The sequence below is a fragment of the Ochotona curzoniae genome, unplaced genomic scaffold (assembly GCF_017591425.1).
Source record: "Ochotona curzoniae isolate NIBS_2020 unplaced genomic scaffold, NIBS_Ocur_1.0 contig_2210, whole genome shotgun sequence".
In the NCBI taxonomy this organism is placed as follows: domain Eukaryota; kingdom Metazoa; phylum Chordata; class Mammalia; order Lagomorpha; family Ochotonidae; genus Ochotona; species Ochotona curzoniae.
In genome coordinates, this window is record NW_024465369.1 from 28448054 (window position 1) to 28475025 (window position 26972).

The window sequence follows — 26972 nt, forward strand, 5'->3', positions numbered from 1 at the left end:
GTCAACTATGACTTGTTAGTTTCTACAGAAAAAGGGTTTTAAATAAATATATATATATATACACACACACATATATATATATCACATTTTAAGAATTTTTAGGAAAATGTGAGATTTAAAATGAATGTACTTGGAGTTAGCATTGTGGCAAAGAGGGCAAAACCACCATCTGTGACTCCTGCATCACATATGGGCACCAGTTGGTGGCTTTGGTGTTCCAGCTCGTGTCCAGATGGCCCAAGCATTTGGCTCCTGTACCCAATGGGGAAATGTAGAAGAAGGTCCTGCCACTGGCTTTGATCTGGGCCAGTGCTGGCAGTGTCAGTCATCTTGTGAGTGAACCAGTGGAGGGAAGAAACTCCTTTCTGTCTCTCTAATTCTGACTTTCAAAAACAAATAAGTCTGTTTTTAAGAAGGTTTGTTCCTAATGCATATTTCTGTGAACTTTTTGAAGACCCCTTATCGGCTCTATACACACAAATATAAACACATACAAATTACTGGCTTACCCTGCATCAGAGCTATTTCCACACAATAGTGCATCCAAGACACCCTCCAGGAAATAATGATATCCTATTTGAGAAAAAGAAAGCCATAAGGTAAACACTTTCACTGTTGAGAGTACTGAAATAAGAACATAAATGCCAGGTCTTACTTTTACTTTCGCTGAGCAATTTTAGAACTCCTAGTTAATTTACATAATTGTTTTATGCAGTTCATTCACATAAACAAGTATCTGTCCCTTCTCCCTCCTCATACTATATTTTATATTAAGGACAATCAAACATAAAAGAGTCAAAATTATTTAGTCACTACCAAGGTAAAATAAATGATAAGCACAAGTACAAGTACTAACAAAACATTTTAAAAAGATACCAATATTTTCCCACCACCCTCATGAATTAAAAATTTTCATTCAGTAAAAATAGATGACAGAATTTCTTTGCTTTCTCAAACTAGTCACATATTTCAAAATTAAAGGTTTATATATTTTCTTGTCTTCCATATGTTTAATTGCAAATTCTCAATATAATTTTAAATTTGTAATTTTAGAAATTAAAACAAATTTTCAGTTAATTATAATTTATGTTCTGTATAATTTTTGAAAATAATATGATTCACTTAAATCATATCAACTACTAAAATAAATTGTAAAACCTTAAACATTAAAGTAGGAATAATTTCTGATTAATAAACACCATAGTACTTCAAAGCTTCCTGTATGTGAGAAACTCAGGCTATTTTTTTTTAATTAGTTTGCCTTTTGTTTATATGAGAGGAAGAGGAATAGAAGAAGAGATGTTCCATGCACTGGTTCACTCTAAATGCTTATAGCAGCCACAGTTAGGACATCTGAAGCCAGGATGTGGGAAGTCAATCTGGGTGAGAGGTCCAAGTTCTTGACTCACCATCTGGCTTCCAGGGTGTGCACTAAAGAAAAGTGGATTCAAGAGCAGAGCAGGGACTGTGATATGAATTGTGGGCACCGCAAGGGATATCCTAACCATGGAATCAAAGCACTATGCCCAACTTCTGCCCCTCGCTGGTTTATTTCAGGGTCCTATTGAAGTATCAGTTTCAGTCATAATGCTTTCAAATCTTAATGAATTTAATGAATTTAATTCTCTATTACTTTTAAAGACCGGTCATTTCATTTGTATTTGTATTTGTATTAGAATGAAAATAATCTTTTAAAAAATAATCTTTTATCAATCAGTGGACTGTTATTAGGGGAAATGATGAGAATGACATATTGCTAGAGCTGAAAATAATTTCAAGTATTATTAATATTTTTAAGTTTTGGGTGTAAGAAAAATGAAGTCAAGTAAATTTATACCATAGAGAATAAATCCGAGGGACATTGTCCTGGCCCTTACTGTGATTGTCCGTGACGAGAGCAGTTGACCCAACAGCATCATAACAAGTGAGTCAGGATTATTCATGTGTTGTCCAGACTCCTGTTATTCTTAATTAAGGCACTTTTTAATTTAGAGATTTACAACCGTTTTGCAAGTTGTTTGTTAGCATATGTCTGGATACTGGGAAAGAGTTCATCTGTACTAATGGGAGGGAAATTTGTAATCACTGAACCTGACAGTTCTTTCACTTAAAATTTTTATGATTCCTTTTCATTGCTTTAAGAATTATTAGAATATTAGTCATTATTACTGATTAATCATACTTTCTCTACACAACCATTGAAGTTTCTTTCATTCTTTTTTCCAAAATATTGCTCTTAAACCCATAGTAGTAAAGACAACTATATTCAGGCATACCTGGTATTTTATTTTATATTAATTATTTTTCTTTAAAAGGACATTTCCTTTCCCATGAGTCATGTTCTGATTCTTCCTCCTTTTGCAATACTGCTGCTTGAGAATATTAATATTGAGGAAGTGGTGGAAAACATTGATTACCTCTATTGTTGTTTTAGGAAGATGAAAGCATTCAGACAATAATTTTGGACCATCTAAATGTTTGACTATTTTTGTATTCATTAAGTCAAGATAAACTGATTCCTGTAACTACTCTGATTTATCTGACAGTTTTTATTACTCTGTCCAATCTTAATAGATACTGATTTTCTGAACTTGTAGTACTCCAAATATAAAATATAATACACACACACACACACACACACACACACACACACACACACGAACATTTTTAGGCCTCACTTGATTTCTGCAAAATAACAGAATTAAGTAGAACACACTGAAGTCATGTGTTATGATTATTGTCATCTAAACCCTGTAAATTTTCTGTTACCTTACATAGGTAGGTACTTTCCAATGTAAAAGGTTTTTAACATATTTCATCTACAATGATAATTATAATTATCACAGGAAGAACATATACCAACCAATGGTGCCAGAAAAAATTCTTTTTGGCTGAATTCTCCTGCCTCCCACAGGATGTAATATAGGCACATAACAAAATTCTTTACAATTAGTTTCAAGTATGTGATTAATGTATCACATTCTAAAGGAAAGAAATTCCAAATAAAATTTAAGTTTTTAAAAGTGGTTTGATTTAGGTCACTTTCTGAGATCACAACCTTTCAGATGATCCTTTTTACTTTTTCAATGCCTAAATGGATGGCAGATCAACAATGAATATACTTAAGTAACAATTCTTACTTGTATCTTGAATGTATGATTTCCAGTCAAACTCAAGGACAGTTTCATTGATGATTGTGCCATTGTTATCCACAGTAATATTCTTCTCTATACTGTGTTCTTCCAAGGAAGCATTGGTGGGAGGCCACTGTATACACTTGTTCCTCAGGTTGCCCATGAACAGCTGCAGCCCTATTAGAGCAAACACGCTCAGACAGAACACGGTCAGGATCATGACGTCAGAGAGCTTCTTCACCGACTGGATCAGGGCCCCCACTATGGTCTTCAGGCCTGAAAGCAAGGAATCTATTACTATGAAGACTTAACATGTCTGAAAAAAAGATCTGTTTCATGCGATTTTATGTGCTTTTTACACATTTTCCTTGAAAATTTAGATTCTTCTCTTAAATCCAAAATGGTTTCAGCTAGTGGAAAAGCCACCCTTCACAGAAGTCTAAAGGGCTTACAGTGACGGTGCTCCAAACAATGAGAAGAAAATCCAAATATCCCATCATGTTGACAGAAAAGAATGAGAGACTCAGGGTATACACAGAGCCTAAATTAAGAAAACTGGTTTGTGTTTCAACTTTTTAGAAAAACGTTTCTTGATGTGGAAAGCAGTGATTGAGGGAGAGAGAAAAAAATAGGAGATGGAAGTGGGGAAGAGAGAAAAGGGAGAGGAGTGGGAAAGGGAAAGTGGCAGGGAGAGATAGAGTGGTCTTGCATCTGCTGGTTCACTTCCAAGATTTCTGCCATAGGCTGAGTGAGGCCAAAGAAAGCCAGGAACATGAAGTTTCTTTTGGATCTCCAGTGCAAATGCAGGGGCCCAAACACTTGGGCCATTTTTCATTACTTCTCCCAGGCCCTTGTCAGGAAGCTAGATGGGAAGTTGAGCAGTGGGGACATGTGTTTGGGAAGCTGGCATCATAAGCCACAGCTTTATGCTCTGCACCACAATTCAGGTTCCCGTATTTCTACATTTTGCAATTGAAACATATCCCATATTTTCATTAGGGTTAGCTGTTAATTTCATAACAAATTATTTGGATAAAGATTTTAAAGTCTTGTTTATAATTAGGACCATTTTGTTATAAACCAAAAGTGGTTTGGAATACAATTGCACTTTAAGACAATTGCACTTTCATTCATTCATGCAATTTTTATTATCTTATTTCCTTGAGTTTCAATAGCAAATGCCTTACAAGATTTGCATCCTATATGCATAAACATCAAGGCTGCAATAATAAAGAAACCAAAGATGGGTAGCGTGGAAAGAAAATAAAACTTTGGCAAAACTGGCATGATGGGGGGAAAAAAGGACACTGCTAAATACAAATCACACAGAAAGCATTTTACGGCCTCCTGCAAGAAACCATCCAACCATAGAAACCTTTGTCTGGACACTAAAAGTAATTTCCTGTGAGACATTTGTCTTAATGAATCTCAATTTTCTATATTGCTGAATATTAAACCAAAGAAACAGATTCTATATATAGACAACCTTGCTACTTAACTGAACTCTCACCTGGAATGACTGAAATTGTTTTCAGTGCTCGGAGAACTCTGAATGTTCTCAATGCCGAGACATTGCCCAGGTCCACAAACTCTGTCACGTATCTGTAATAGGGGATTCACACACAAAAATAATGACAAGACACAGAGAAAGACCTGTCGGCACAGGGAACCTATGCTTTAGACATCTTACTTCCTACCTGGAGTTACAGAAATAGTTTCCCAGACTCTGAAAATGCAAAGAGCAGAAAAATTGCCTAGGTATACAAACTCTGTAATATCCCTAGATAATTAAATCAATTATTCAAATCATCAGGCCTGCTTGATGATTTCAAATGATAAATACTTGAAATTAGACTCTGTCACAATAGTTGTATGCATATAATTTAAGGCTATTAACTAAATATAAAATTCATAAAGTATAGAATGCTGGTGTCATTTTGAAAAGCAATGTTATCAGTATAATATGAAACTTAGCAAGATTAAGTTGATAGAAAAGATCTTGACTATGGTTTTAGAGTTACAGTAAGAAAAATAAATTAATCACCCAACAGAAATTTAAGTTTGAAAGGATAGATTGCCTTATTGCTTTTAGGTCAAGGTAAAGCTTTTCTACTCCTACTTTTACATGAAAGTTGGGTGAAGTAAGGATAATATATTTATGGGGGCCCTTTTTCTTCTCTTGCTGTTGTTGCAATTGTATTCTCGAAAAATGAAAGTCCCAATATGCACACTTTGGAACTGTGACCAGGTGCATGATGAAGGATTGGCTTATCATGAAAACATACGAAATGAAGACCAGATTGGCAGTATTTGGAGACCTAAATGTAACAGGGCCCCCTCCTCCTCCTTTCCATTACAGTAAATCTGCAAGGAGCCAGGAAAGTCTGCTCCTGAAGAAAGGATGATGGCAAGTGGCATTGGTTCACCTTCCTGCACACTCCACTTTGCACCTAGTCTCCAATAGCATTTTATTTTGGGGGTTTCTTCCTTGGAAAGTTTGCTGCTGGAAAAAGTAGGGAAATGCAAAACTCATTCATATTATTGAGCACCTAGAGCTAGGAGGATAAAGACAAGAAGTTTGTGAAAAGATAGAGTTTAAAATTTAAAAAGTGAAAGAACAGAAAATAGAAAGATATAAAAAGAAAAAATGAAAGAAGTAGCATGTCAGTTAAAGTTTGTAAAATCAGTTTACTGATGAAATTACTACTTTGATAGTTACACTTAATATATAAATACATAATATATAAAATATCTTTTCTTGTTACTTTGTCATAATACTTTGCTGTTAGTTATATATTCTCAATTATTTTATCAATTTAATAAAAGAAGCTGTCAAGTGGATAGTATGAATAAGGTTGATAAAAATTTGTCAGTAAAATTGTTTGTGGCTATAGTTTTTTAAAAGCCACTTTCAGAGATATGGTGTAAATATTTGTGTTTTTATCCTGGGAAGTGCAGGTTTGTGGAAGGTGTGAAATACCTGATCTTTCCTGACAGATATTTCTCATGTGTGGAAAGGACAGTCTCAACTCTTGCCAGCCTTCATGCCACAAAGAAATGGTACCTCATTCTCTGTTGTACTAAATTAAAATCAATCACATAAGTGAGTAAATCACATGAAAATATTGTACAGGTAGCAAGTCTGCTCCTTAAATGCAAAAACACAGATAAAAAAAACCAAGCTGGGTTCACTGTTGAAATGTTAAAAATAGTACTTACGCAAATGTAATGACAGTAAAATCAAGCCAGTTCCATGGATCCCGAAGAAAAGTAAAATCTTCTAAACAAAAACCCCTTGCGATAATTTTTATTAGTGATTCAAAAGTGTATATTCCTGTGAAGGTGTACCTGGGAACAAGTGTCCAGAAAGAATTGGTGAGTTTTCCTTTGTGAAGTGTCAGCTTCTTATCCCTTAGTCCCAGGACCAGATGAATACTAAAAAAGAACGTGGGTAGGGTGATTTTATTTTCCCAGGAATTTGATATAACTCTAAATTCATGTTTAATTCCCTGACAAGTAAAGAACTGCCTTTGAAGTGCTATAAGAGCCGTGTGAGCACGACATGGCACTTGAATGTATGCTGCTATAGACAGAAATATCTTGCAATTAACCTCAATGAATAGAGACTCTGGAGAATTATCCAGCAAGTTTACAAAATTTAGTAAACAGCAACACTGATGAAAAACAAAATGGTTTTCTTTTTAAAGACAATGAGGAAAATCTGAATTTCAAAGCTGTTTTAAGAATAAGAACAAATTAGCAAATTCTATTTTCCCATTCTATAAGTTGGATTAAGTTACTTGGGAAAAAAGAGATTGTACTAAAGTCAAAAGGGTAATCCTAAAGTATAAAAGAAGAAAATTTAATTTGGAATAATATCTTGCAAGAATAGAAACTTAAGATTTGCACCAAGTTTAAATGATCTGCTCACAATTAAGAGAGTGGCAAAAAAGATCATGGAAAGTAGTGTATTATGATGCCTTGGGAGCATCAAAAGTTAACTTCTCAAAATGTTAGCAAAAATCTGAATAATTTTTTTTTTCAAAAACTTGCCAATTTCCCCAACTTTTCAATTGGGCACAACCTAAAAATATGTGAGAAGGCCAGTGACTCTTGTGGATACCTGTGTAGTTGATTAAGAATCAGCAGCCACAGACTAATAGAAATTACATCATAGGCAGTGTGACCAGCTGCAACAGCTTTTGTTTGAAAAGACTGGACAGGAGTTACCACAAACTGCATCCACCAAGATTTCCCCAGAACAGATCATCAATAGAATTAGCAATGCTTTGCTTTCCATAAATACTACCTGAACTCTCACCGAATTAGCCTTTAGCGTATTGAATTTTCAAGTTCTCCAATCTCAAATTTTGGATTTTATTTATTTTTTTTTTTTGGTAATTAAATCTTCCCATTTTCTTTATTTTTTTATTTTTTTTATTTTTCACATTTTATTATTATTGCTATCATTTTACGATACAGATCACTCGTTAAAATGATGTAGACCTGATGTAAACTGAATGTACCTAGTAGAGGTGAAAACTTCATGAGATCAACTTTGTGTTCTCATGAAGTGTATAATTTTCCCTTTTCAAGTCATCAAATTAATCTGGAATTTAACTGGAGCAAGGATCTATCATATTGACTCTTTGTTGCACCTGCTTGAATCATGTTCACTTTAATCACTATGGATCCTAAAGAAAAACAATGAAGGTTGCAGCATGATATATTTCTGGTGACCACTGTGTCCAGGGGAAAGACCGATAAGAGATCTGATATTAGCAGGCTCATGAATGTCATTTTATCTAAACATGGTTTTAATAAAAATGTTTTTCAGTGTTAGTTTGAACATAAATTAAGGTATTTTCAAAATCTCAAATATATATTCACCATTATATAGAACATTTAAAATATAAGTTGAACTTACTCCACATTCTTTGTCCAGTCTGGAGGGTTACTCATGGTCATAAACACACAGTTTGTCAAAATAGTGCACATAATGAGCATGCTGAATAATGTAGAGTGTTGTTAAGGAACACACAGAAGAACCGAGTCCAAGACTTATTTTAATATAGCTAACACTGAGAAACCTGAACAGCTATTAAACTACAACCCAGGGATACACTGTGTACAAGTCATCTAATCTCTGCATCTGGCTCTTCCATCTGTAATACACGAGTGATAACATCACCTTCACAGAGAAGATGATTTGATTAAATTAGATAGTATAGGATAAAGTACCATGTCAGGATAAGGTGTTGTTTTTCAGCTATTATTAAATCAAGGCTTTTTATTTCCCAGAGAATTTTAGTGGGAAGACTGTTTGGGTCACCTTGGGTGCACAGTTTTTGAGCAAAAAAGCAGTGATTTAAACTAGTTCAGGTAACTGTAGTAGTGAATTATTGATGAAAGGAGTATATCTTGAATACTGCAATTTCTTGAATATGTGTTATCTAATGTGAAAAAAACACTCAAAGCACAGCATGGTATAAAGCATTGGGTTGCTCGATTTTGACAGATGTCACACAAGAACGCAGTACAAGTGGGACTGGATAAGGTGAAAAGTGAGCATTCTTGAAAGTTAAGAATGAACATAATTAAAATTTGACATAGTAAAGTGATCCAGGGAGTGTCTTTCAGGCTGTTTATTCCACCTAACCTCCCTGTATCTGCACTTACTTTTCTGTAATTGATCAAATAATACACAAACTTTGGCATTTTATATGCAGATTAAATGAGTTAACACACATGAAACACTTGGGACTGTGCCTATATCTAGCTCATCATGCTCTGTGGTAGCTAAAACAAATATAAAAGATAAAGCAGAATTAAGGAACTATAAAGGACCTTAATACATAGTTAAATTTATCACTATATTTTAAAAATCAGAGAAAGAATGCCTAAACTCTAGAGAAGTTAGTTATTTTGGCCTAATGCTAATAATGCTATAGACCATAACATTTCCTGCCTCCATATCCAGTAGTCTTTCCCGTACAGTTGTCTGCCCAAATAAAAATTTTCCACGTGTGAAAAAGACAGTTTTCATTATGACCACATGATGGCACTAAGAATACAGACTACGATATAAAAAGCTGCAGAAATGTAAAATTTCTGTATATATGATTTGTAAAAATGCGACAGGGAGATAGAGAGAATGAATATGAGAATGGTAATGATAGAGAAATGTTCCTACTCAGTGGTTCATTTTCCACTTGCCCATGTCAGCCAGGGCTGGATCAAGAACTAAGCAGGATCTGGGAATTCAATCCACATTTTCCACATATGAAAAGTGGGTGGCAAAGACCCAAGCACTTGAAGCATCACTGTTGCTTCCCAAAGTTCCCACTAGTGGGAGCCAGAGGCAGGCATTGTGCTGAAACTCAGATGGGATGCAGGCATTCTGATCTGTAGGTCCCTGCCTGCGTCAAATGTAGGTATCATTGATGTATTTCTATTTTTAAAAAAATCTTAATAATGGCATACTTGTACTACTAAAGATCTCTTGCTTTTGATTTTAAGAGTGATGTTTTAAATTTTAGAATATTTTAAAAAGAATATAGGAACAGCTCTTGAAAATATATAATCTTATTTCTTTGATAATATATACTTCAAATCAGCAGGATTTAGGTACCAAGATTGTTTAATACCGATGAAAATCCCAAACACAAATTTCTTAAGGTTACTTGGAAATAGTCTCAATTTGTTTTTATCAACTTTCAGAGTCTTTACCATGTGATCAGTTTTGTATGACATAGTCATAATGCATAGCCTTAAATTTGAAAATCACTTATAGAAAATATGCTTAATGATTTAAAGTATACTAACGTATTTCAGATCGTAGTTCTGGTTAATGTGTGATCTGAAAGTAGATTCCTCAGTTAATATTATCCTTATTCATTGCAAACTCTACACAATTGTAAAATTCATATGCAAATGTTATAGATAAATATGGTTTCATTAAGGTAGATTTGTAAGATTTGGTTCACAGAAGAACGATAAAAACTACGCACATAAACACACACACATGTCATATCAGACACTTTACCAGTGGCAGTCATGTGATAATGGAAAATGACAGTGATGAAAGCTACAGAATAAGGAGTTTTCTGATTTAACTTATTATTTTCTACAAAGCGTCTGTGGATTATGTACAAAGAGTTGTTATTAAGCACTTGAAAAAGGATATGAATGTACCAAAATCTTAATAGCTATTTTCCTAAGAGGATTGAAGGGAGTTAGAATGTACAGGGCAGAGGTGGCACTGAACCGGAAGATGGCTTTCCCTTTATTCAATACTATAAAAGTCTGTAAGATAGGAACACAACATAGAAGTATGAAAGGATACAGCATGTAAGTTCTGGTAACTCTTTTCTGTTATATGTCATAATGAATTATACCATTGTTAGATGAGAAGCCAGCACCATCACAACTTTGGATGTGTACCATGAGGACAAGTGGTCACTGGATCTCATTCTAGCTAGAGGAAATCCAGTGACATCACTTACCTTTAGCCTCATACTCACCTGTAATTTTACCGAACCCATGTAGCCCAGAAAATTAATTTTCTTAACATTAATGTTTGAGTTAAATGAAAGTCTCATTAAGTGGATGCAAATTTCATTTCATTTAAAAATCTTAACATACTACATTCTTTTAAAAATGATTTCAGTTTTCTCAATTCAGATATCTTGAAAATTAATCCTGTGGGATGCAAAGTCATTCAATAGAACTGATACTACTTTTGAAATAAATATTCTTTTACCATCTATGCTCATGAAATACACAGTATCATTCTGAAAGTATTATAAAGTAAAAAACAACCTGAACCAAACCCATCCCTGCATTAAATGGATGTAATCCAATACTTGATTTCTAGAGCCAAATTCCCTGAAGAGTGTGTTGACCAGGAGTGCTAAATTCTGTATTGGGATTTCACAGTTAGCAGACACATCGGATTCTAATCCCAGCAGACTTGCCTATCTTAGGCAGTGCTTTCTTAGCACACAGGACAATCTCAAAGACCCTGAAGAAGCCAGGATTAGTGAATGTGAATGAAATTCTATCCCAAAAAATTAGACGTATTTGCAGTTAATTGACACTCTTCAGACAAAAAAAAAATTAAGAAGTAAAGTACATTTGTATATGAAGAATTCTGAAATAGTGCTTTTTTAAGAAGGCATTTCGTTATAGTTCACACAGCGTTTGGAGTGGGAGAAAGCCTTTCCCTCTGTGAAATATCATGTTTGAGGAAATGCGTTTCAAGTACTTCAGAAGCTCTGCATGTGTGTATGTATGTGTGGACAGAGGAGGAGCGTGGCTGTAGGTGCAGCCCTGAGTAGACTGCATGACTGTACTGCAAGCAGTAGCTTAATGTTTATTTTCTACTGAACCTCTTTGAAAGTCAGTTATTCTCCTCACTTAAATTCCATGGCATTAATGATTTCTTGCTTCTTTTGCCCATCTACCTTCAAAATTCCCCAAATTCAAGTAATGACCCTAACATATTTGCTGAGTTGGTGCTTGGAATTACTATCTCCCATCTGGTATGAGAGAAATACTCTAAATCTACTTAAAAGTGTGGTTTGAACTGTGCTGGTCTTCAAGGGATTCCTGGGTTGTGATGAGATAAGTAAAGATAGCGAGATATGGACTTTTAATTAAGTAAGACAATATAGAAAACTCATATTTGTGCCATTTGAATTTAAGAATGAAATGGTAGTGGGTGGTAGTTTGGGATCTGTTTTTCATTTCAATTTTCTAAAAACTGTGTCTAGAAAACCTGAATTATATCGGGTGTCCAGTCCCATCCTTGGGTACTGGAATGGTTGGAAGGCTGGGTATGGCTTCTCGCTTTATCTCTCCCCTCCCCCCAGAAATGAGAAGAAGAAATAGAAAGTTTGGAAACAATGATCACACCCACTTCTCCCTAACCCTAAATCCTTCGCCTGATCAGCTATGTAAACATCATCTGAAATAATAACAAAAAAATGTTTGAAAAAAAGAAAAGTGCAATGATGGCAAAAAAAAGTTTGTATTTTGTGGAAGGAAAGTTTTTTAAAAATAACAGTAATAATTTTAAATTTTACAGACTATTCATTTCAAAGGCAGAGTTACAGAAAGAGGGAGGAAAGGAAGAAGAGATGGAGGGAGAGGAACAGAGACAGAGAAATTATTTTTATGGCACTTTATAAAATTGAGTTTACAACAGAGTTTGAGAAGCAATGTTCTAAGCGAACCTTTGATTGCATTCTGTCTAATATCTTTGAAACAGTCTGAATCTAGAATACAAAAAAAAAGAAGGCAATTGTACCACAAAGTTCATTTGTAGGAGCAAAGATACGTCTAAAGTTGCTAGAGGAACAACTACTTCTGTGGTCAACACTCAGCCTTTTGCTATGATTCATTCAGCGCCTCTGTCCCTAAATGACATTGTGAGATAATCATAAAATATGAACATGCAATAAAAGTGCTTTTGCCTTAGGGAATATGAGCATTCAAGGACATGGAAAGGCCCAAGTGACTGATTCAGGACAGAATATAATCTACCTTCCAAACCTATAGCATATGCTCATTTCATCAAAAATAAGCTCTTAGTAAAACATGGTAAAAATATTAAGAGTTATGGAGGAGTACCGGGAAAATTACAACACAGAAAATGCATTTTAATGTTCTAAGCTAATTTTGCAATGGGTACTGGTGATGGAAGGAGAGAAGTCATGGGCTTGAAAGTGAGGCCTGTTAAGATGCCTGACTGTAAGTCAAGGACAGGGGAAATAACCATATTGTTGTTGAGAAGATGAGATCACACGTTTAGAAAAGACATCCTGTGACTCTGGCTCCTTGGCACTCTCTAACCCCAACCCTGTACAATGGTAATAAATGAGTAAGAGAAAAGATGGAGATGGGGAGGAAAAAACAAAAGAAAGCTAGAAGAGTCAAAGCAAAATGTTGGGTGGTGATGGAATAGTCTGCTTTGAGAAGCAACAGAAAAGGAGCAGCAAAACTGGGAAGCTGGTCAGAGTGATGATGGAGGGATGAGCTGAGCAGAGTGTTTAATGAAGGCACTGCATCTGTAATGCTGATACTCAGTTCCATAGCCTACAGGTCCTTGGACATGACACTCTGACACAGAAGTTAAAGGCAAAGGGACCTAATCTTCAATTGTCTAAGCCTCAGAAACTTGGCTCATTGTAGGATGTCTTCCTAGAATATAAAATTAAAAGCGTATAGGTAGATTTTCTTAAAATTTGATGTTTACAAGATTTATGTGTACATTGTAAATGTCTGCAATTTTGAATTTAAACATTGAACTAGTGAGGTTTTACTGCATACCACGTTAGTGTTGCTTTCCTTTCTCATAATGCATACAAAAGACCATGCTGTCCTTGCCAGAGATAATCAGGAAGCTGACAATCAGGTAGGCATTAAATGACCACTTTTTACAGGATCTCTTCTGTAAGGACGTTGCATATGTACTTATGTATTAACCACATATGTGAGATTTTAAAGTTTTCTGAGTTTTTTTAAGTTGTCTCTCCAAAAAGCAAAAGTATCCAGAATTTTGAAATAGCTCAATATGTAGATTTTTAATATATTATTATTTTTATATCAGCAAGTAGATTTCATTTCAAAATTCAAATTTATTATTTGCAACAGATCTGATGCATTTTCTCTGTGTCTGACCTCTGTGTATTTGCTTGCACAGTAAAGAGGTCATATAGTTAATTGGTATTAGAACTGAAAAAAGAATACTTGCCTTGAAAGACCTTCAGATAACATGTTTCTTCAAATATTGGTATAAATGGTGTTGAAGGGAAAAAGAATCACAAATGAACACTGCTTCACTGTGGAACTAGTTAAATAACTATGTAACATATAAGCAGGGAGAACAAGGTACTTCAAAAGTCATGGAAAACAATCAGATCAGCCTGTTTTAATGCAAAAAATATTTTCAATTATGTATACATGAAGGACATCAAAGAGTACATGAAAGTATATTTTATGAAAAATTTTGTTTGGATTTAAAAAAAGTTTATGCCAAAATAAACTTATCCTTCAATTCCAAAAAACCATTTGAAGTATTTTTTTTATTTGCCTTCCCTATTTTACACATAAGAAAAATCTCCATATACTAGGTAGATATTGCTATACTGCACACTGCATAAATAAATCTGTTATGGTTTTAAACAAGATTTATGAATTGTTCAATTCATTTTTTTACTTTTTAAGAGTACTGAATGGTTTAGTATAAGTCCTGAGATTCTCAAATTTAATTATTTTAGCCAAACCCTATTAACAACTCCATGGAACAATTGCTATTGCATTAAGTAGCTTCATTATAAAAACAGAAGTTCAAAACTGAAGGTGAAGGAGAAAAGGCAGATAAATAGCAAATAACTGATATGGGCTTCTGTTTATGATAAAAATCTGATACAAACATAGACATGACTTCCCCCAGATGTTAACATCAGCAGTTCGTCCTTCAATAGAATTCATCTGCATTTATGACTGTTAAGATTTATTTTCTGTTTTAATTTGTTAAAACATCAAAATAAATGCCTTTCTTACAGTTTTATGGAATGGTAAGAAATTCATTTGATGATCTTAATATATGAAAAATTATTTCATGCCTGAGAACAACCTCTAAAACAGGCAATTGATGCTGAATTAGAAACTTGATTTCCTATATGAAAAGATCACAAAAACATGTATTTGTAAGACAGTAAAAACTCCCACAGAGGCTGTCTGTGCTTGTAACTAATTCTTCATACGTGGGTTCCAAAGTCAGGAAGCATTCATTGTGCAGCTATGTGACTAGTTGATAGTATATGTGAGCATTGTAGATACTTCAAAATATTGATTTCACTGAAAATGTCTGTGTTAACTATTGAGTAAAATATTTACAAAGCTTTGTATTGTAAACAAAATAAAGGCATGTATGCCATAACTGAAGAAATTCTAAAACCCAAAAATGCTTACCTATATACAATTAACGTTGCTAGGAGAAAATTAGGGGAATCAGTGGAGCATTTAATAGGGCCAGCACTGTCTAATAAAAATATAATGTAATTTTAATTGTTATTTTAAATTTATGTAATATGAATAGATTTCACATTTTTCATGTTAGAGATCTAGACTGTTAACAGTTCCTTTTTCCCTTCTCTCACTCTTGTCTCCCTGTAACTCTCTCTAATTTTTCCCAAGTTATTATAATAGCATAATCATTCATTAAAAAGCTTAACTTTCCAATATATAAAAGTACCACAATATAGCAAGTAGAGGAAAAGGGAAAAAATAATGTAAAAGTAAAAAAAAAAAAAGAATAAAACTTAAAATAAATATCCTACTATTGATCAGGAGTAAAGATGCATGTTACATAGAGTAGTTAATTACTAGTATGCTAATATACCTTATAGAGATTGTTTTTTGTGTTCAGGAAAAAAATACATATATACATATATATCATATTGAAATATCATTGCTTTAGTAAACTGGTAGAAACTGCTATTTATGAAACTGTATTTGTTACTATTTATTAATTTAGCTTTCCTCTGGATTTATAAAAAGCTTATAGTTTACAGTTTATTTCAAGATCTTGAAGAATCCAAAGTTCTATTTTCTTTTGTAAGTATCTCCATTATCTTATCTTTTAGTTCAATCTAGAGGACATTTTCCTGAAAATACAAAGTTTATATATAAACTCTAAATTGATGTTTCACCTAGAATCTGTCAGAAAATTGCCAATTAATACAACTGATTCCAAATTTATTATACCTTTCTTTATTTAAAGTAAATCTAGTGGTAAAGACAAGAAGAGATAAACAAAATAGAGCTATAATGATGTTCAATATAAAACATTTTGAATATATTACTGGTGGGTAGTTTATCCTTTAGCCACAAAGTTTAAAACACAGAGAATTTTCAACCTGTACATCAGTAGTGTTCCAAAAACTCACTTAGAAGTCAATTGCTTGGAACTTTGAACAAAATTTCTGGCAGAGAAAAATGTGTCTATCACATGCAAATTTCCAGAGCCAAAAGTTTATCTATTAAGGAAGTACAATGCTGAATTAATGGCACTGTGGAACTTGACCACCAGTCTGAGACAGTGTCACCCTGAAAATAAAAATGGATTCTGAGTTGGATCAGCCACTGTCCAAAAGTGGAAATGAATGCTACTAGATCTAAGATGCTATCAAGAGGTTCTTGCAAACAAGGGCAGAATAAAGAGACAGCAAGAAGATGCTTCAGAATTCGGAGTGTGCAGAGCAGCAGGCCAGAGAGAGATTCCTGGCAGTATACATTTTGGGGGACATTTCTCATTCTGAATTTCATCGCATCTAAATCTGTTTCTGCCTCAGGATTCTCTAAGTGGCTTCACCTACGTCCTACATTTGTTTTTAACTTGTGGATGCTGGCCAAAGTTTCTTTCCTTTTCTGACTCACTACAGGATGAAAAGTTTTCTTGCAGGTTTTCTTCTCCTAGTCTTACCAATTTTTTTTTTCATTTTAGGATGATTAAAATAAAAAAGTAAAGATGCTCTGTTTAAAGAACGACAAAAGACACTTAATGTACCTGTGAGCCAACTGTCACCTAAATAATGATATGGCCCTCAACCCTTGAATTGAATTGGAACCGCACAGAGGTTAGGAGATCATTGAGCCTGCTCATTGATATCCTACATGTTGATGATGAGAAATCTGATGTTTTGAGAGAAATGTTAAATATGTGTGATTATGTGGGTACATGGCAAGATAAAGAGATCTCTTGGAATAAACATTTTAAAATAATTCAAAATTTTAAACAATATTGAATAAGCCCAACAAAATCTGTTTGCGGACTTGATACTTCATTGAAAAGAGAATAATTTAAACCACAGAAGAACCTGAAAGATTGCATTTGCATGCTGCCATGTTTTCAGTAGTGTGGAATAGGAGTTGGGACTAGTGAAGAACATGACCTCACTGAATATGCCTAGACACATTCTCATCAGGCAGGGCACTAGATGCTCCATCGGTACTCCGAAAGACGAATCACCACAATCATAATTCAAATGATAAAATGTGGAGGTGAAATATATTTCAGTCACGTATTATCAGTGTGTATCATGTATCTGGTTACTTTGATGTAGCTGATTTTTCTTTGGAAAGAACAGATTATAAACTGGCTGTATGGGAACTATGAACAAAGTATTCCTCTTCAATTTCTCTAGCTCAAGAGAAAAGATGATAAAATAATCAATTCAGAGTCACAGTTTCGTTTTTCATTTGAAATGAAATAAAATGTATTCATGTCCTTAGTGAATTCTCAAGCCTTACATAACCAAAATTATGAATATATTTTAATTGTGTGCCTATATATCTAGTTCAAAAATATACACATGCAGAAACATCTATGCTTCCTGTAGGCCACTGTGACTTGGATGGAGCTGACCAAGCTCTTGGCAATATGTGTCAATATATGACACTAATCTAACCCGTGAAACCATCAGTTGGCCACAGGGCAGTTACTGCATGGCTCGATGAAGGACATGGAACCTGTTTACTGCCATTTTCAGGTTTTTGCGGGACTTTTTGAAGAAAATATGAGCTCTTTTTCGTGTGATTTTTCAGGGTGTTGTATGTTGACTTAGTGCTGCAGTTGGCTGTTTCTGCCATCTTAAGGGATAACCACCCTGCAAATGAGGTCGACAGAAAAGCAGAATCAAAGTGAAAAAAGACCATCCTGATGATGTCAATTAGGACTGTTACCAGATCTTTTGATGCTAAAATCACATATGCGTCACTCATTCCTAAGAAAAATATCATTTTTTTTTTTTTAGATTTTGGTCTCCCCCGCATAAGGGATCTCTTAGTATAATCAGTATTTGATAAATTCTAACAATCATTTTATTACTAAAATCATAATATTGAAACTTTTTCTGAAACAGACTGGGTAATGACAAAGAGATGAAAGTGAAAGAAAGAGTGAGAAGGAGTGAAAAATCAGAAAGCAAACTACAATGTCTAAAACAAGAGAGGACCTGGTGAGCGGAATCTATAATATTCAAAGAACATTTGTTAATTAAAGGCTTTCCTATGGCATTGCAAAGACTCATAAGCTTTTGATTATCATTTATTCTTCTATTTAGTAGTTCTACAATTGGAAACATGACCAACAGCTCTCCACCCCACTTAACCACTAATAATTGCTATGGCAATGACAGACCAGGCAAGGAGTTCAGGGTTCCTCAGACAGCTCTCATATAAAGGGAACTGATAGAATTTTAATTTTGTAAGTGGCCCGTGAAAAAATGAAAAAGTATGTTTTAAAAATGATTATGTCTGTGTCCAATAACTAGTTAGTATATCTGTTGTCACTGGATACCCAAAGCTTCTCATTCTATTTCCAGTAAATTGCCATATTGTCAGATGGATATTTCCTGCTATGGTACTAATGACTCATCTGTAATTTCAAGAATTGGAGAAAAGTTTTCTGTAATACAGAGTGGGCACAGAATTTCAATGTACAGCCAAATGCTGTAAAATCAACTGAAGCTATGAAAGGAAACTGTGAAAAAAAAAAAAAGATCCTCTTACAGAAAAGAAGCGTTCTCAAACTAAAGTCATCCATGCTACATGATTAAAAATAAATAAACAAAGAGAATTAAACATTTGCAAATGTTCTGAAAACCCTGCAAGCAGAGTTAACTTGGCCTTCTTGTGGCATTGTAAAAAAAATAAAACATAATTGTTACCTTGGACTTGTGAAGGATTAATAAATATAGAGATGAAGACTGATGCTTCCATACATTATGAATTTCAAGCAGCGATTGCCACCATGTCCTCAGTTACGATTGCAATATTACCAATTGTGGCCAAAACACTTTAACAGCTTTAGTAGAAATTTGATTATCATAAAACTTGAATATCTTAAACTGGGGCAATGAGGATAAAAATATGTGGACTTATGCCATCAGAACACTTACCATCAGCCGTGACATTTCCACAAGCTCACTGACATTGTCTTTGTGAAATATCAGACTGTTTCGGTGCAGTGTTGTCACCTCTAGTCATACACATTCCTTGCAAGCTTACAACTGGCCTTAAGAATTAAACAGAAGGAATGGATTCTAAGGTACTCCTATGTGCTCCAATTTGAATATTGGTACCTTTCAAAACTCACGTTGGGATTCAGCTGCCATACTAAAATTATTAGAAGCAGGATTAAAGATAGTTATGAAAAAGTGTGCGTTCTGCCAGTCTTTCTGCTTGTTCTCTGCAAGGCTGCTCTCTCCTGGTCTGATCTTCTGGCTCTCATGCCTTCCATTACATGATGATGTAGCAAGAAATCGCTTTCAGGGGACAGCACCTTTATCTTGACCTCCCAGAATCAAAAATATTAACACAATAATTTATGTTTTTTACAGATCATCCACTTGTCACAAAATGCCCACTCAAGTCCTGCATTACAGTAAGCACAAATGTTCTAGGGGTCAGCTCTATTAATTCTACACAATACTCTAAAAGAAAGAAGCTTTGTATATTGGTACAAATAGCCCACTAAAAACTATTTCGAAACTCGACCTTAAAAACCCACTGCCCTAACTGAAGTTTGCATGTTCCAATTCACTCTGGCAAACAAATCTTGAATATGAGTGTAAAGAATTAAGAAGCTTTTTTTTTTCGCAGCTGGTATTATCACCATTAAATGCATTGCCTGTACCAAAAATACTGTATGGATGTATCCCATTGTTTTAAAGAATATCACTCTGCCAATATCAGATACCAAGCCACTAAAGTAAAATTTATGACAAAGATTTAAAGGATCAGATTTTAGAAGGTTGAGAGTTTGTAAAATATTCAACTTTTAATCAAATTTACTCAGCACTTAATGCTTTTCCTCAATAATGAATCCGGTTATGAGCATTTTAGACTAGAAACAGTTAACTAGACATCTTACGGAACTCTTAAAGCATAATGAAAAGATGGGATTTAACATAGGGAAATCATGTGTTCTTAAAATGCCATGTTACTTTTTCAGTATATCAGCTTCCTCAAAACTGCATTGCTCTTGAGTGACTTGTGTTATGATTTGCTTGATGTTTGCTCAGTAGGAAAACCAAGAATATTCAAACCTTGGGGAAAACCTTTTTCTGATAACAATATTATACTTATTAAGTTCTTCTACTTGCACATTGTAATTTGTTCCAAAATTCCAAAATGTTTCTCTTCCATCCACAATGTGTCTTTACAGATAATGTAGAATACAGTAAATACAAGTTCAAATGTGAGTTTGACAAAATTCTCAAGTGCTAGGTCAGCCCTGGAATCTGGCTAGCAAGTCACTTCATCTTGTCTTTCACCTTCAGTTGTAAGACCTTTACCTATTTTGAAAAGGTCTGCACAATTTTTATTTTCCTTTGTTTCATATATAATTCATGATAAACATCACAAACTGCTTTGTTTGGGAACATTCACTCAAAGCAATGATGCTTATCTCTTTGAAGGTCTTTAATTTAAAAGATTGATTGAAAGTTCTGGTTGCCACATGAAGAATCATTATGCTGGTCAACATGTGATGCTTGAACTTCTCAATATTGAACTATTTATTGCTTCATAACTAAGGGTAAAGCCCAAGAACTAGGATGCCAGATTTCATCTCTGTTGGAGAAACAGATTCTGGGTGGCTTGATAAGTTTTAGATGGAGATGACCAAAGAGAGGTGTGGGTTGGAGAAAGCCTTCTGAGGGTGCAGTCCACTTACCCATAGAAAGGGAAGTGTCTGAATAGACTGGATGCATTCAGTGGCTGTAAATAAAGCAATAGGTTTTGTGGCATGGGTGAATTTCTGTGGGAGCACTGACTTGAGCTTTGGCTTTTCAGATCACATATTAAATTAATTTTCAAGACCTGATTTAATGATTAAGTGCAACTATTGTAACTTAGATGACTGTCCTGAGAGGAATAGTATCACTTAACTCCTTACAATTTGATAATAATGCGATAAAAAGCAAAGCTAAACAAAATAAAAATAATTTTATGAAAATTATTACTATTGTTAATTGTGGAAATGATTTTTGTCACTTCATTTATCATAAAATGGAAAACTGCATTTGTCATATAGGAAAGTGTTAGGCTAAAATGTCAAAAATAAAACTAACTGTAGGGTTTGTAATCCTTGTGCAAAAATTTAAATTCATAAACTCTAGCAGTCACTCATAGTTTCAAAATTGCCTTACATCCACACAGTAAGATTGCAAAAACTTCCGTGTGCATTTGGCAAAGTGTAACTTCACAAGGAACTAAATCAGCAACCAGTTCTCCAACATTTTAGCAGTTTTCTAAGGCCCATATCCTACTAAAAATTTATTTGCTTCCTTAAAACCTTTGAGTTCTTTCATTCCATCCAGAGTTCAGAAATATATTGTGTTAGGTTAAAAGGATAATAAAAAGTTGACAATTCATTGAAATCATCAACTAAATATAACATCAACAATAATGTTGGATTTTATCTTTTTCCTCTGCTTTTCTTCTTGGTTTTATGAAACCAGGATTATAATGCAAAGTTCGATGCTTAGTATAAGGAGTTCATATCAAACATAGAAACAGTAAATGCATGCTTTCAAATATTTTTGATAAGTTCCTCAGACTATTACATTTTGTTAATTATTACCAATGGCAGCATATTCTTACCAAATGACCAAACAATTTGTAAAACTCTAGTTTATGTGGAAATTTTTTAACCTGAGAAAAATTTGGAAGTTAATAACTTATCATCTATAACATGGTTAAGAAACTTGGGATTTTTCAATTTCCTGCGGCATCAGGGTTTTTTTCATGATAAATTAATAATTATATTTTCTGAAGTCTATAATTCAAGGTAATTTCCAAAGCAAAAAGTACACAAAATTATATAGAAATTTGATCTCTGCAAGAATTTTTTTTAGCTTAATAGAATAGCCTGTATTGGTGCTTTGGAGACAACTTTGTTGTAACTGATTTATTTCTCATGTATATGCAAAAAATGGTACATATTTTCTATTTCTTAAACAGAAGGATACTAAAATAATTGCACTAATTCAACACATGTTGGTAGTGCAACAGTTCCAGGTATGCAGCAGGCAAGTAGCAGCAAAATATGCCTGATAATAAACACTCACTTTTTTATTGATATAGTAGGGGTCCAGGTCCTCCAGGGGCTCCGACACCATGTCTGGAGGAATGTCTCCATAGATAAATGGAAGGTTCTTTCCAGCTTCCAAGTCACTATTTGGCTTTGGGCCATTTTCATCATCATCTTTCTTGTCTGGTTTGGGATTCTTAGCCTTTTCTTCTGCAATGCGCCTTTCAATTGCTGCAAGAGACTCTCTGGTGAAGAAGTTGAAGCTGTCAGGTCCTGGTGGTACAAGCACTGTTTGCTCCATCTTGTCATCCTGCACATCTTAATTACCATCGACTCTGTATATGAAAGTCCTAAACAAAGAAAAGAATGCAGACATCTTAAGGAGAAGACCAAGAGATGATGTTAATAATAAAAACTATTTTCACGGAAAATGAAATAGAGGCTTCAAATGTTTATTTTCCCTGTAATTTAAAATGAAATTCCTAACAACGTATTATTCCCTGTGGAGTATTATAAAGCACCCAATGTTGATTGCTTCTTATGTTTGACTAATATAGGATATGAAAAGAATGGCTCCAATGTACCCTAATCAAAGTTCAATGCGCTAATCACTGATCACGGCAGGGCTGTTCACCAGTCAGCTCTACAGAAACTGAAACCATCTCTTTGCACTAAAACGATAATGCAATTTTTGCTGTTCTGGTCTTATAGTACCAAACAATATGAGGATTTTTGCTGAATTATTTACTTCTGTATAGTCAAAGGAGACATGTTCTGGTGCCAGAGGCCAAATTCCAAGTGATTTGATTTAAATGAGCTCATGTTTAACATGAACTTACATTTTCATAGATACTTGACATAGATTTTATTTGAATACTGTATTCATTCATTAAGATTTGCAAGCTATGATATAGTTAATTGCAAATTTGGTGTATATAACCTGCAAGATTGACAAAACCCCAATTTTAAGAATTACTATGAAGTTGCAGTAATCAAAACAGTGTAATACTGGGGAAAAAAATAGAAAAATACTTAAAGTGAGCAGTATAGAGACCCCAGAAATAGGCTCACATGATTTGTCAACAAGCCACATATTGGCAAGAAATGTTTTTTGAAATATGTTTTGACAAATATCATTCCTTTTAAAATAGACAAATCTCACCTCGCTGATAAGATGACCAATCTAAATAAAACTTTGTTAAGGATTCTGCAGATACTCATTAAAGAAATATCAGCTACAAATAAGCATATGAGAAGTTGCTGCACCTGTGATGAAATGCAAATTAAACTAGCTATGAGATACTCTACACAAATATTAGAATGGCCGAAGTCTGAAACACTGACGATATTAAATGTTGGTGAGGACACAGAGCGGGAGAAGCTCCCATTCTCTGCTGATGTGGAGACAAAATCATATAGGTAGTTGAGAACGTTCAGCACTTTCTGATGATTCAAGCCATAGTTCTGCCATAGAATCCAGAAGAAATTAACTATCAAGTCACAAAAGGACATGGAAGAATTTCAAATGTATGTGATCTCAAGCCCATAACATAAATACAAAGCACTGAATATAGTCAAAAAGAGAAGTGTTTGTCGGGGTTTAGGATGAGGAGAGTTTTGCATTGGTGAAATTACATTGTGTGATATTGTATACTGGATACACATCATTGCACCTGTATTCAATCCCATAGAATATACAATATCAAGAGTGACTCCTAAATTAAAAATATGGTTAGGGAGGTCATCAGGCTTCAATGCGAGATCTTTAATTGTGACAAATGTAGTGCTGTGGTTCTGCTGATGGTGGGAGAGACTATGTATGTATGTGGAGGAGCATATTTGCATATGAGCATTGTTGTATCTTCAGCTCAGTCTTGTGACATAAAAATAAAAGTAAGAAATAAGTTTATTTAATGGAGAAAGAGACAATGGAAAAAATGTTGCTAAATACAAATGTGAGCAATAAAACTTTTTTTTGGAGTAAACCTCAAAATAAACAAAAGTGGATTGAGAACCACATCCTATCCTTGGTAAGGATTGTAATATCATAAAGAAATCAAATCTCCTTAAATTCCCTAAAATAGTTCACAAAAACAATCAAAAAAGTTTTAGAACTAGGCCAATGACATTTCATATGCAAAGGCTGATCAACAAAAATAGCCTGACAGGATTTAAGTGTTAGTTTCAAATTTTGTTCACTACAAAAGCTGTTTAAGGGAACTTTAAAAATTTTCCCAAGTGCTAGAAACATCATCTCAATTTACGTTTAGTCTGATCACATTATATAGTTAATAACTTTTCTGAATTTTGAAATTTATTTTTATTTCCTTTAGGATCCAATAGGAATTGTTTCTTAAAATCTCTTTCTTGAGAACACGGAAGTCAGTTTTCTCTTTGAAGGTGATGGAGTTCAGCACATCATGACTATATCTACCTATTTTTTTTTTTCATCTCTAGACGTTCTGTCCCTATACATAATCTTGCTCTTGACTGTTAGGGTTAGAAGTGGAGAAAGGTGTATTTTCCTGTGCTTTAATCTTTGCGTTTCCCAGCATGTTAGTTCTATGAATTCTGTGCTATTTTACTTAGTGTGCAGATGGCACAGTCAGATCTTTGAAGTGGAATTATGTACACCACTCTGTGGTTACAGTGAATAGATCTTTGAATGATTTGCCTCTTTAATGTTTTTTATTTATCTCGCTCTAATTTATTTGTCTTCTAAAGACCGCTTTTATAACACATGAAGACTTTTACTTTCTTTTGTCTGCATTTATTTATCTGATATATCCATATCTAACTGGTTGGTTCCATCTTTCCCATTCACAGCTTGAGCATTGTCCTTAAGATGAATATGTTTAGATCTTATATGTAGATATGTTTTAAATATAGGTGACCATTGAGGACAATATCTGCCTTTCAACGGAAGTGACATTGACAATGAAGTTTGTGTGCATGGAACACGAAAGAGCTAAAAGCCTTCTATTTTCCAGCAGTAGTCCATATTTTACAAGGACAAATGCAAAATGCAAATGTGTATGTATATATTAATAACTGCAGATACAGGAATGACATTATTATATAAACAATTTAATTCAATGTTTAAGTGTATCATACTGAGACTCATAGAAATGTTTCTTCAACTCTAAGTGGATCTTATATTAATATACTACCTAAAACAAACCTTTGATTAATTATAAGAAAAGCCCCATTGTTACAGAACATAGTGCATAAATTACTCATGAAATATTTAAAATATTCAAAGATTAAGAAGTAATTTCTCAGTAATATTATGAAAACATGTTCTAAAAATACATTTGAAATCTATACTCTTCTGCTGAAAAATATGGTGGCAAATCATGACTTTTCCATAACTTACATAAGAAAAAGAATGTTATCTCTTCATCCTAAAGCTATGAGAAGCATGTCTCAGAGAAACTCTAGTTTGGGCTTCAGCATTCTCTTTATATGCAACCATAATTTAAGTGTATCTTTGAGACAAAGGACTAAAGAAAAGACAGCAAAACTTTCCTATTGGAAAAAGATGTCAAAGAGAGGGTCATATTTTCACAATGAACATGAATGGACAATTAGATAAAATGAAAGAGAACTTACTATAATTATAAAGAAAAATCATAAGGATTGTATATTAATAGATAACAAATCTGAAAGAATATTAACAATTTTAAATGTTGATGGCTCCTCATTAGTACAATGGTTAGTATCCCCGCCTGCCACGTGGGAGACCAGGGTTCAATTCCCGGATGGGGGGTGTTGCACTAATCTTGGGCCTGGCGGCATGGCCTAGCGGCTAAAGTCCTCACCTTGAATGCTCTGGGATACCATATGGGCGCCGGTTCTAATCCCGGCAGCTCCACTTCCATCCAGCTCCCTGCCTGTGGCCTGGGAAAGCAGTTGAGGATGACCCAAAGCTTTGGGACCCTGCACCCGCCTGGAAGACCTGGAAGAGGCTCCTGGCTCCTGGCTTCGGATCGGCACAGCCCTGGCTGTTGCGGTCACTTGGGGAGTGAATCATTGGATGAAAGATCTTCCTCTCTGTCTCTCCTCCTCTCTGTATATCTGACCTTGTAATGAAAATAAATAAATCTTTAAAAAAAATGTTGAGAATAAGTTGACAACAAAATAGTGGAAAGAAAAATGTTTGAAAGTTTCAGATGACTAAAAATGCAAACCAAGTGGCTAGAAAATTCCTACAAGGTAAGGGAAAAATCACAAAGAGAAGTGAAATGGAACCAAGAGACTGTGAGGACAGCAAAAGTAGCAGCTAACACCGAAATACAGCTTTTGAGTGGAAAAAAAAGCTTAGCAAAATAATTGCAATAGTATAACCAATATGAACTAATGTAGAGAAATTGAAAATAATTGTTTTAGAATGTATTAAAACAAATGAAAGACATGATATCATCTGACAGGAAAAATTTAAGTCAGTAGCATTGAAAGAAACATTGAAGAGCAGTGGCCAGACTAGAGCATCTTTAGGCTGCTACTCTGGATTTGCCTTTTTGAGTTCTGACTACTCTGGCTCTGATCCAGCTGCTGCCTAATGCACTTGGAGAGAAGAGATGACAGCTTGAGTACTTGAATACATGTCAGTCACATGGGAGAACTGGATTGAGTTCCAGGCTTCTGGCTTAGCTATGCAGCTATTTGGGGAATGAATCAGGAAATAGAAGATCTGTGTCTTTTAACCACTCCCTCTCTGTCATTCAGCCCTC

At 34.4% G+C, this 26972-nt stretch overlaps 1 protein-coding gene across 9 annotated transcripts in view; it reads right to left on the minus strand.

Annotated features, from left to right (window-relative positions):
* The window catches only part of SCN1A (sodium voltage-gated channel alpha subunit 1), a 127903-nt gene that overhangs the window by 49138 nt on the left and 51793 nt on the right, over positions 1-26972 (minus strand). For 6 of the 9 annotated variants that reach the window (XM_040971665.1, XM_040971667.1, XM_040971668.1 and 3 more), the window contains exons 2-8: positions 22277-22589; positions 10321-10439; positions 8062-8151; positions 6354-6482; positions 4645-4736; positions 3141-3410; positions 510-573 (exon numbers count right to left, since the gene is read on the minus strand). In XM_040971665.1, the coding sequence (XP_040827599.1) occupies positions 510-573; positions 3141-3410; positions 4645-4736; positions 6354-6482; positions 8062-8151; positions 10321-10439; positions 22277-22540 (1028 nt within the window). In that variant the 5' untranslated portion in view covers positions 22541-22589. Of the gene's footprint in view, positions 1-509; positions 574-3140; positions 3411-4644; positions 4737-6353; positions 6483-8061; positions 8152-10320; positions 10440-22276; positions 22590-26972 lie in introns of those variants that run through there. The other 3 variants (XM_040971669.1, XM_040971670.1, XM_040971671.1) reach the window with 1 other exon arrangement.